The following is an 11,539-nucleotide window of genomic DNA, read 5'->3' as shown; positions in this document are numbered from 1 at the left end:
GCCAAGTTATGCCTTATTGTCTCAATTTCTCAAGTGGTTAGTTATCGGTGGGTGTGAAGTTTAGGTACTTAAGTTAGTCCCGTATCAATTCATTACTGTGTTGTTGTAACGAGAAAAGCGTGATTATTACAACCATTTGTGCAAGTATTTCTCCGACATCTCAGTCCATAATTTTAATAAGTTTAAGGGCGGCCTGTCTAGCGTACCCGTCAAGATGCATTCCACGTGTCAGATTTTTTCGAAATATAAGATTAATCAGGAAAAATCATATAAATGCAAGGGAATTAATTAGAAAAAGTGTATAAATGTAAGAGAAAGTAGTAGCTGTTATAGTGTGTATATGCGCGATAAATTGGGTGGAATACATGTGCGTTAGAAAAACCTTTTTAAGATCTCTTGCAAGGTTAGGATCAGCGAGATGAAATAGTAAGACGTGCTTGTGCAGTTATAATTTTTCTATGTATGGTTAATTATCACAAAGTGTAAACGTTTGATAAAGAATAGAAAATAATAAGGATAAACATGATACCAGCAAGACACTTGAAAAATTGCCTCAGAGTTGTAGAGGTGCATCATACAAATTTTATATGTGTTTTTAAAATTAAAACTAGAACACATGACAATTGACATTACCTAATGAATCACTAGGTATGTGTTATGGCTAAGCCAGGGATCAAGCTATTTGATTCTTGAGTTTATATCAGTTTAATAACTCGAACACATAACCCATCGTTTCGTTTATAGGTGAAGCATTTAATTAACTAAATTGCGTTTTGTTGTCGCCACCTAATCAATCATTGGCGGAGTAATAACAAACAATAAATGAGCTGCCAGTACACGTTGCTGAAGCAGTGGTAATGAAAGTTGAAGAACGGATTCCCAATGGCTAAGTCCATGATCACCGAGCTAACAAACGACATTCTTAGCAGATGGGCCGCTCGCTCACATCCATCTTTACCCATTAAATCCATCACCATCTCCATCTTGATAGCTTGTACTCTGCTTGGTGGTCCCTTATCAGAGCATTTGACCAGTTTACATACGGATTATTAGCGACTAATGGGTTCCCCAATCACATATCTTCCCCGATTACTGCTCCGGTATTGGATCCCAGAACCTTGTAACCGACTAAGAGGCTAAGACCTTTCCGTATGGGGTTGAATGTATTAGACCCAAAACCATCACCGGTCCATTGGGCTATTAAAATACCGGGAGCACTTTCGCGTATATATGTCACGTTCAGAATTACTAGAACAACTTGCGTAATTTTGGGCCTAAGAGACTCCATAGATCCGTTCGACTTTTTTTTTTTTTTTTTATGTTAAATTATTATTTAAAGCACGCCCGAAGCAAATAGTATCTAAAACCTTCCTCATGCATTTAGCCCATCTATTTGATTGACATAGGGCAAGTAGGCATATATAGTCTACTAAGTTGTCCTCCTCCTTTAATTGTTTTCCCTCAATGAAGAAGAAGAAACAAAAAATACAGGAACTGGGCGTTTGTTCCAATAGTGAATGAATTTTGGACGGGGATATTTATAGATCCTCACCATGATTAACTTTCTAATTGTACAAAATTACCCAGTTCTGTTTGAATTGTAAATTGTTTGAGATATTTTTACTGTAGTATTTTTCGTGATGTGATATATGTGAAATAAAAAAATAATTAAAAAAATAAAAAATATATATTAAAAATTATAATAATGATGTAAGCAAATAAATTTTGACAAATAAATTTTGACAAATAATCCTCGTCCAAACAAACTTGGATTTTGTTAGTTCGCTTAATTTCACCTTCTGTTCTTCCTCCGAGCATCGTCAGGGGGTTTGATGGATTCTGGACTTTTTTAAGAGCTGCAGAAAAAGCAAACCGTGCAAGTTCCAAAAAAACGAAGAAGAAGTCTATCTCGTCTCGTGATTATCAAGAAAAAGAAAAAAGTCTTATCTCGTGAGTACAAATGATAAACCGCACACGTGGCAATCACGTGGCGACCCATCATATCCATCCTCTCTCTCTCGCTAGACTTGCCGTGGAATCTCCGAAACGGCGACCGACAACCACCTCCCTCCCCCTCAACACCTGATTCTCCTCCACCTTCCGCCGTTTTCTCATCTTACCTGTCCCTAAAATCACCACCTTCACTACCCTCCCTACATTTTTTAGTGTTTAGTGTTTTCGTATATTAATTTAGGATCCGTAAATCGATATTATTTGCAAAAAAATGATGGGCTATGAGAGCCACCAGGGCTCGGAACAGGCCCGTCTCTACGCATCCAAAGAAGAAATGGAGTCCTTGGTCCTCAACGACGACGCCGCCGTCCCACCCCATCCGCTCTCCTCATCTCCTCCCTTGGCCCAAATCCCCACCAACCACGACTCTGACACTGATCCACTGCGCTCTTCTCCATCCCCCCTCCTGCACCCTCAGAGTCAAACTCAAAACCCTGACCCTCACTCCTTCATTCTCGAACCTCCGTCTTACGCCGACGCCGTCTTCCGATCCTTCGACGCCTCCTCCGAGATCAACGGCCATGACCTCTCCACCTCCTCCCCCTCCGCCTCCTCTCCCTCATATTCCTCCTCAGATTTTCTTAAAATATCCGTCTCCGATCCTCAGAAGGAGCAGGACATCGCCACTTCACTTGTCCCCGGCGGTACCTCTTATTTTACTTACTTAATTATCACGCGCACCAACATACCGGAGTTCAACGGTACTGAATTTAGCGTCCGGAGGAGGTTCCGAGATGTGGTTACGCTCTCCGACCGGTTGTCAGAGGCTTACCGAGGGTTTATTATTCCGATTAGGCCGGATAAGAGCGTGGTGGAGAGTCAGGTGATGCAGACGCAGGATTTTGTGGAGCAGAGGAGAGCGGCATTGGAAAAGTATTTGAGGAGGTTGGCCAAGCATACGGCCATTCGGAGGAGTGAAGAGTTGAGGTTGTTTCTGGAGTCGCAAGGAAAGCTGCCGCTGATGAAACCTACGGATGTTGCGTCGAGGATGTTGGATGGGGCGGTGAAGCTGCCCAGGCAGTTGTTTGGCGGGGAGGTTGTTGCGGGAGTGGTGGATGTGAATGAGGTGGCCCAGCCTGCAAAAGGTGGGAAGGATTTGCTGAGGCTTTTTAAGGAGTTGAAGCAAAGCGTTACTAATGATTGGGGTGCAACGAAGCCAGCTTTGGTAGAGGAGGACAAGGAATTTATGGAGAGGAAAGATAAGTTGCAGGAATTGGAACAGCAGCTCAGCAATGTCTCTCAGCAGGTTCGATTTCTTGCCTACTATTTTGTGGCATTCCTTGATTTAATCGAATTTATAGTTTGCAATTATTGTGCTTGTGTCTCTTTATATGTCGTATTGCTTTCTTTAGTGGTGCGTCCTTTACTAACAAGTTGTGAACGTGTATCCTAATATCTAGAAAATGATCCTGGGAAATTTTGACTTGATACTGGCTCACATATTACTGCGATTCTTCATTACCTTTTAGTACTTACAATTACATGTAGTTTGCACTGAAATATACCATTTCCAATCATTATTAGCTTTCAGGGTATTAAGATCAGTAATATTGCTAAAACTCAGTTGAAGCTGAGGTTTGCTTAGAGAATGTGGGGATGGGTTCGATGCACTTGACTTGCCTAGACTCCTTTCTTTATTGAACAATACCATATTCTTGTTTCTAGTTTACAGCACATAAGTATTCAATTTTTCTTGTTGCAATTTCTATTGGAAAATTCTGACAGGTAATGGAGTTGCTTGATTTTAGAAAATTGTTAATTTTTTTTGGTTATTTTAGGCTGAAGAGCTTGTGAAAGCTCAGCAAGACATTGGAGAAACAGTTGGGCAATTGGGCCTGGCTCTAGTCAAGTTAACTAAGTTTGAGACCGAGGAAGCTGTTTACGATTCCCAAAGAGTGCGAGCAGCTGACATGAAGAATGTTGCAACTGCTGCTGTCAAAGCTAGCAGACTATATCGGGAATTGAATTCACAGACTGTCAAGCATTTGGTAAATCACTGGTTTATATTTCTTGACTTTCATGACCTAGAATTCATATTTTCACATGGCTCATGCACTTACCAGGATAAGCTGCATGAATACCTCGGAGTGATGTTAGCTGTCAACAATGCATTTTCAGACCGATCAAATGCTCTATTGACTGTTCAGACCCTTTTATCTGAGTTGTCATCATTAAATTCAAGAATTGAAAAGCTTGAAGTTGCTTCATCTAAGATATTTGGTGGAGACAGGGCTAGAATCCGGAAAATAGAAGAGTTAAGGGAAACTGTAAGGGCTACGGAGGATGCCAAAACTTGTGCTATTGCAGAATATAAACGAATAAAGGTAGGATTATTTCATTTTAATGAACAGCTGCTTGAAGAACATGTAAATCTGTCTTTAGCATATGCTTTTGTTTATTCACTTGTTTGTCCTGATAGGTCTTTCTCTGCTGTCCAACTTCTTAAGTAGCTCACATAACCTGGTGTCTTTTGATACGACTAGACACTTCAAATATCCAACTAGCCTGGCAAACTTGTAAAATAAATTGTCTACAATTCTTTGCTTAAACAACATGTTAATGGTTCTTAATATCTGAGAAGACTTTGAAATGGCGAAGGGGGAGGATTTGGAGGACTTTATGAAACTTGGATGCAAAATATAGAAGCTTATTTCTTACAGTTAAACGTGCTGGTTAATAGTATGGAATCAAGTGTGGTATATGGTGTGATCTATGCAGGAGAACAATAGAAATGAGCTAGACAGATTAGACAGGGAGAGGCGTGAAGACTTCTTGAGCATGTTGAAAGGATTTATTGTTAATCAGGTAAGTATTGTTTTTCTCTGCTTGTGTCAATTCTTCCCTGTCGTTTGTTTTGGTGGAGAGAGGAAGATTGTCTATATGACCTTGGAAGATTAGTTTGGTCTCAATAGCTGAACTTGGCCTGTATCGGTGTTTCAATCTTTTCTTCTTAAATTCAAATTGATAAAAAATACATCTGATAAGTTTTGGCAAGTGGATATCTGTGCTAATTTTGTTCCTTCAGTTTCTTACTTTCTCATCTAGTGGCACCGTTTTCCTCCTCCAGTTTCATCTATATCTGGAGATACCAAATAAAACTACTTGTGGATTTAACGTACCTCTATTGTGATGTTTCGAGGATCTTTACTTGTCTGGCTGCCATTTTCTGATTACCGTTCCTAATTTCTGGACAAGTAACACGTTTAATTTTAGCAGGCAGGATATGCTGAGAAAATGGCCAGTGTATGGGAGACGGTTGCAGAAGAAACAAGCGGATATGTGAAATGCACTAGCTGAAGAGCTGGCTGTAAATATTTCCTTTTCCAACTTCCTTTGTACTTCAGTCATGTACACTAGTTAATGGAGTCACTTATTCATCGCATGGTGGAAGCTATATACTTGTATCAGCTTTTGATTGTTACATGTAAAATCGGTGGAAGTGTGCTTAAGAGATTCAGTTTTGCTGTCTTGTACACCAAACTGGTTGTCACAAGAAGTGACGAAACAAATTTTGTTTTTGGCTGGTGCTACTTTGTGTTTGAGAGGAAGGTTGTGTACACTCTGTAGTGGTTCTCCTAAGATATTTGTTTTCTACTTCTTTGGTGCGTGATTGAATTTTTAGTGCTTCATAGGTGCGATGGTACGGTTGCGGTTACCGCGTACGGGGGCGCAGAAAAGCCCAACAGGACCAATTCAGAAAAAAGAAAAGCCAAGAAAAAGGTTGGGAATTGAAAGACTGAAAAGGGCAAGGCCGGCACGCATCAGTTCCCATGCACAATGGTCGTAGCCCTGTTTAGTTTAGGATGGAAATAATTTCAAAACTTCTCCTGAGACTTTTGACTATGTCACTGGTTTCTCTGATTTTTAAAATTATATTAATTTTTTTGAGATTTATTATCTCGTCACGTCTAAATTTAATTAATAATTAAAAAGTGATATTAAAAAAGAGAAAATAATATGATTTTATTCTTGTCTCTTATTAATTAAATTATTTAATTAATTTAATATCAGTTCAAACATTAAAAAAATTACAATTTACTATTTATCATTAGAGATTAACATATGGTAGAAAAATATTATATTATTCTATATATTTCATTTAATATAATATCTAAATATCTTTTTTCAGTTATAAATTCATTGTCAAACAAGATCAATAATAAATAATTAAAAAAATATGTAACCAAAATATTATAAAGTGCGAATTTTAATATCATAAAAAATTCAAGCAACTAACTTTAATATGTTGACAAGAATATTGATGATGCTAAAATTTGTTCTCTATAATATTTTGATTGCAAACTTTTTGATTATTTGTTGTTGATCATGTTTGATAATAGGTATATAACTGAAAAAATTAATTTGGATCTTATATTAAGTGAAAAATATAAAATGATATATTATTTTTTGATATTATATGTGATTTAATCCCTTATGATAAACAACAAATTTTAGTATTTTACTTTAATGTGTGGGTTAGTATCAAGTTAATTAACTAATTTAGTAAATGAGGGATAGTGATGTAATCATATTATCTTTTCTCTTATAATATTACTTTTTAATTATTGATTAAGTCTAAATGTTATAAGCTAATTAATCTCGATGGAGGTTAGTGTAATTTTTATAATCTGGAGGAAGACTGGTGTAATTTTGAAGTCCTGAGGTTTTTGAAATTATCCCTTTTAGGAAAGCAAAAGAATGAGATATTTTCATAATCTTCAATTCCAAAATTTAGGGATAATTTTAGGGACCTACCCTGAGGTTTCTGAGACTTTCATTGATCTCTCTCATTATAAATATGAGCCCTATTGCTTACACAAGATATGATAAAAGTACTACTCTACCTTAAGACATTACGCTTTATAATAAATGGATATTTGACCAAAAATAAGGTCAGGGCATTAAATAAATGAGGTTAACTAATTAAACTAGAATAACTATTGCTTCATCTCAAATTAGCAACCAAAATTGCGATAAAAAAATGGCACCAATTGCTATTGTAACATAGCACCGTTTTTGTGGTTGACATCAATTGACAATAACAAGGCTAGATAACTTTATACAATTTGGTAAAACAATATTTGTTGAATAATATAGAGATTTGATAGTTAGACATTGATGGTGAACAATATTTATGTGTCCTATTAAATCTTGGTTCAAGAGTACATATGATGTTCATTTTGTTATGTGTTTTTCATGATCTATGCAATTTTCTAAACTTATTTGTTTAAGAGATAAGTAATATGCTTTTGAAAAATTACTAGTTTGTTTTGCTGAACCTTACACATCAAGATAAAACTAATTCATACCTTTATTGATAATTTGTTGACTAAAACCTGTATGCTTTATGACCAATAACTTTACTTTCACCGATTTATGATCCGTTTTTTACCCCAAATTTAGATGTTTATATTAATAATTTGATAGCTTTATTATAGAGCTTATTGTGTCCTTTATATAGTGTTGTAAAAGATAGAAAATATGGCCACTGCAGTTTGTACTAATCATCGCAAAGACTTTTGTTGCTGCTATTCATCTTTTGCGAATTTCACTCGTTCCCTATCAATTTTACGTGCAAGTTCGGCTAGTGGATAATCCAAAAATGGCATATATGGAACAAAATTACCAACTTACACTTCAAAATATTTTTGTTAGTAGTACCCTTTTTTATTTGGACTGATTTTGTTTCTGAAACCTTAAGTTCAAAGGAAATTAATGAAAATTTTGAAACCTAAGGGAAGCTCAGTGAAATTGTTGGAAACCTTAGGGGAGGTTTCCAAAATTATCCCAAAAATTTGGGGAATTGGAATTAAGAAGCATTCCAAAGTGTACACACACGCTGAATCCGCCGTCAAAGAAAGTAGCCCATTTCCCTATTTACAGAAATAGCCATTAGACAAACTACCCAATCCCACACCAAATTATAAATCCAAGAATGAAAGAATAGTGAACCCAAAAAAAAAAAAAAAAAAAAAACTTAACCAAAATCCTGGATGATATTTAATCATTTGCTGAGGAGGGGGCTGCATCAGCATCATCCCCGGGACTAGCAGCGGCAGTCTCCGGTCTGATCTCTTCCAGCTGCTGCAGAACTTGCTGAACTTCAGGTCGAGCTGATGGCGAGGGATCAACACAGTGCAAAGCCAGTTTCAATGTATTCAGTAGCTCATCACCAATTGTGGAAGCATCGTTCATCAGTTCCAAATCAAAAACTTCATTGGTCCACTCCTCTTTCACAATTGAAGCGACCCACTGAGGCAAATCAGCACCATTCATCGCCTCTCCCGGAGATTTTCCAGTCAGAAGTTCCAACATGATTACGCCAAGGCTGTAAACATCCGTCTTTGCGTTTGCTTTCTTGAGCTTCGAAAGTTCAGGAGCTCGATAGCCTAGCGCTCCTGCAGTTGCAATCACATTTGCATTTGCAGCCGGTGTCATCAGACGTGAAAGTCCATAATCTGAAATTTTTGCATTTGCGTTTTCATCAAGCAAAACATTGCTTGATGTAAGATTCCCATGAATAATGTTCGCCTGGGTGTGAAGATAGAGCAATCCCCTCGTCATGCCTTTTGCTATTCTCATTCTTGCTAGCCAATCAATAGGCGTATCGGGTCCTCGAGCTGCAAGAGAAGAAGAAAGTTCAAATTACTTGTGCACAGCGAAATGGTCAAATCCTATGCAAGAATAGGGGCTAATTTGAACTCACCATGAAGGAAGGTTGCCAGACTTCCTTTAGGCATGTAATCGAATACGAGAAGCTTTTCACCTTTCGGACCTAAATAATAAGCCCTCATCGCTAAAAGGTTTGGATGCCTGATCTTCCCCAGTATATTAACCTCAGTTTCAAATTCCCTTTGTCCTTTAGTAATCTTCTCTCTCAATCTCTTCACTGCAGCAACACTGCCATCCTCCAGTGTTGCCTTATATACTGTTCCATAGGTGCTCTTACCCATGATCTCTGCTGTGGCACACAACAGATCGTCTGCTGTAAAAACCATGGGTCCATCAAAGTGGACAAGCTTTCCTCCTGCTTCTCCAGCTGCTTCAACTTCACCTGCAGTTGGAGGAGCGCCTTTTTCTCCGGCCCTGGTACCAGCAGCAGCCGCCCTTCCTGCAACCTGACCATCCTTGGATTTCGTAGCAGCTTTCCTCCCGATCAGCAAGCATATCAAAATGCAGCAAAGGACAAGCAGAACGATGAGGAGAGCCCCAGCTGCGATGAGAATAATGTCTTTGGTGCTCAGTCTATGATGTTTCTTTGCTGGAGTTTCTGGTGGAGTTGATGGGCCCGGAGAGGGTGGTATTGGACATTGGGTTAATGCACTGTATCCGCATAGCTCAAGATTGCCCACGAAGGCGCTTGCATTGAACTTTTGAGCAAGCTTAGTTGGAACAGGACCGGACAGATTGTTGTAAGACACATTAAAGGAACTAAGATTAGGTAAATCACCTATAGATGCTGGAATCTCTCCGCTAAACTTGTTTTGAGATAAATCAACTTGTGTCAGGAAAGAAATGTTCCCAACTGTTGCTGGAATAGGACCAGCAAATTGGTTATTTCTCAAGTTGAGAACAGATAGTTTCTGTAGTTTGTTTACAGCTGCAGGAATTTGGTGGTCAAGATGGTTGCTTTCCAAGTTCAAAACTACAAGGTTTGATAAATTGGAAAGAGCGGCAGGTAAGCTGCCATTGAGTGCATTATATGAGAAATCAAGTGTTCTAAGCCTAGATAGTCTTCCAATTTCATTGGGTATCAATCCAGCCATGTGGTTATGACTGAGTGAAATCTCTTGGAGCTCACTTAAGTTGCCAAGAGAAGCTGGAATTGTCCCAGAAAATGAATTGTGACCAAGTGTCAGGGACTGAAGTTGATAGAGGGCCTTCACATTTCCACCCCAAGAGTCGGGAATGGAACCAGAGAGATTGTTGTGCTCTAGAGCAAGAAAAATCAGCGATTGCGATTGAGTAAGGCTGGCGGGAATTGAACCAGACAGAGAGTTGTAGCTAAAATTAAGCCTAAAGAGCCTGGTTGAATTGGCAAGAGTAGCTGGAATAGTTCCAGAGAGGGAGTTGTTACTGAAATCTAGTGATTGAAGAAGGGGACTCAAACCAAGTGTAGGTGGGATTGAACCAGAAAACCGATTATTGAATAATTGAACACCTCTGAGGTTAGGCAGAAGGCCCAACGAGGAAGGAATTGCACCACCAATTGCATTATCGTGGAGGCTAAGCTTTCTGAGAGCTTGAAGCTGCCCAATTTTTTCAGTTACTCGACCACCTAGACCTTTCCAGGGAAGCTGGATTACAATTACTAGTCCCCGAGCACATTTAATCCCGGCCCAACCACCGGAACAAGCTCCAATACCACTGTCGTTCCAGCTTCTCAGGAACCCTTTAGGATCAACCAATTCATGTTTGAATGCTTGCAATGCTTCGTAGTCTGCTTGTGTGATAATTATACCATCCCATGCCTGACTAGAAGCTGGTTGAAAGGAACAGATCAGTAGCAGTAGAAATAACAGCAAAAAATGAGCATAGAAATGAATCTTCCATCTTTCTTTCTTTCTATCAGAAATATCGTGCAACTCGGTTCCTTGGATTAAGAAACGAGAGAATGGTTGTGGGTTGTCTACGAAACTGTCCATGACCAAACTAAAAGAATAATGAGGACATGAAAGAATGTAAAGGGTAAATAATGAAGAGGGATAAACTTAAAGATTCCTCAGAAAGATTTCTGGAAAGTAATTAGTTGGTGAATGATTCTCTCCCTTTCCCGTCCCTTGTAAAGTTTTCTTTAAGCAGGTCTAGAGAAAGAGAGAACGCATGCTAGTACAACTGAAGCAAGAAAAGGAACAGTTTTAGGACGAAGGTTTTGTAGTGGGAACTTGAGAACTAAGTGAGTAGTAGTACCCTACCAAGAGAGATGGAGGATGATGTAGGCTCCTGCGATGTGGCACGTGAAGAAGTGAAGAAGCTGAGAGAGAGAGAGAAGAGCCAAAGGGAAAGAATCTACAGTTTGTGGGAGGCATGAAAACTGTCAGGTGCCAATAGAATAGATTGCTGCAGACTGCAGAGGCGCTTCTTTCACGGCGCTGAAGAAAGCCTAACGGCTATTTTTGGTGGCTGGTGCCCTCTGGGGTTGGGAAACAGAGGCCGTGTTTTTATTTCACCGGCCGCTCCTCTATTCCAACGGCTATCTTTTTCATGTGGGCCCAGATATGGCTGCCTTTTAAACTAGCTTAGTTTAGGATTAGGATGGTCACACCATTCACACTTGTCCTTGGCGAGTAATTGACCAAACACCCCATCACCGTTGACCATAATCTGAGTGTTATCCATGCACATAATAGTCTTTACATGAGTATCTTTACCTACGTGGCTTTTTGGAGAAGTCTCTATTTCTATTTATTGTTATACGAGGTTTCCAACATGGATTTGTCCTCTTCTAGGTTTGACGATGACCAGAAATAAACAAGTGGCAAGCACGTGGGCAGACTCTAATCCAAATTTTGTAACGCCACCGCAC

General features: G+C 39.0%; 2 protein-coding genes across 3 annotated transcripts; one reads left to right on the top strand and one right to left on the bottom strand.

The window, feature by feature from the left end:
* The first annotated feature begins 1,838 nt into the window (after window positions 1-1,838).
* LOC113730304 (sorting nexin 2B-like) lies at window positions 1,839-5,607 on the top strand. Of its 2 annotated transcripts, XM_027254922.2 has the most exons (5): window positions 1,845-3,259; window positions 3,792-4,001; window positions 4,077-4,337; window positions 4,732-4,818; window positions 5,230-5,607. In XM_027254922.2, the coding sequence occupies exons 1-5, from the start codon at window positions 2,225-2,227 to the stop codon at window positions 5,308-5,310; spliced, it is 1,674 nt and encodes a 557-aa protein (XP_027110723.1). In that variant the 5' UTR covers window positions 1,845-2,224; the 3' UTR covers window positions 5,311-5,607. The 2 variants fall into 2 exon arrangements, with proteins under 2 accessions (XP_027110724.1, XP_027110723.1); XM_027254923.2 differs by lacking the exon at window positions 4,732-4,818 and having other exon boundaries at window positions 1,839-3,259.
* A 2,153-nt stretch (window positions 5,608-7,760) lies between these two features.
* Window positions 7,761-11,127, bottom strand: LOC113725330 (probable leucine-rich repeat receptor-like protein kinase IMK3). Its single transcript, XM_072073776.1, has 2 exons — window positions 8,720-11,127; window positions 7,761-8,633 (listed from the first exon to the last, which is right to left on the bottom strand). Exons 1-2 carry the CDS (start codon window positions 10,656-10,658, stop codon window positions 8,014-8,016), a joined length of 2,559 nt encoding a protein of 852 aa, XP_071929877.1. The 5' UTR covers window positions 10,659-11,127; the 3' UTR covers window positions 7,761-8,013.
* Window positions 11,128-11,539: the final 412 nt, after the last annotated feature.

This window comes from Coffea arabica, chromosome 2c (assembly GCF_036785885.1).
Source record: "Coffea arabica cultivar ET-39 chromosome 2c, Coffea Arabica ET-39 HiFi, whole genome shotgun sequence".
In the NCBI taxonomy this organism is placed as follows: Eukaryota; Viridiplantae; Streptophyta; class Magnoliopsida; order Gentianales; family Rubiaceae; genus Coffea; species Coffea arabica.
The sequence above is the reverse complement of the archived record's forward strand: the minus strand, read 5'-3'. Positions and strand labels throughout refer to the sequence as shown.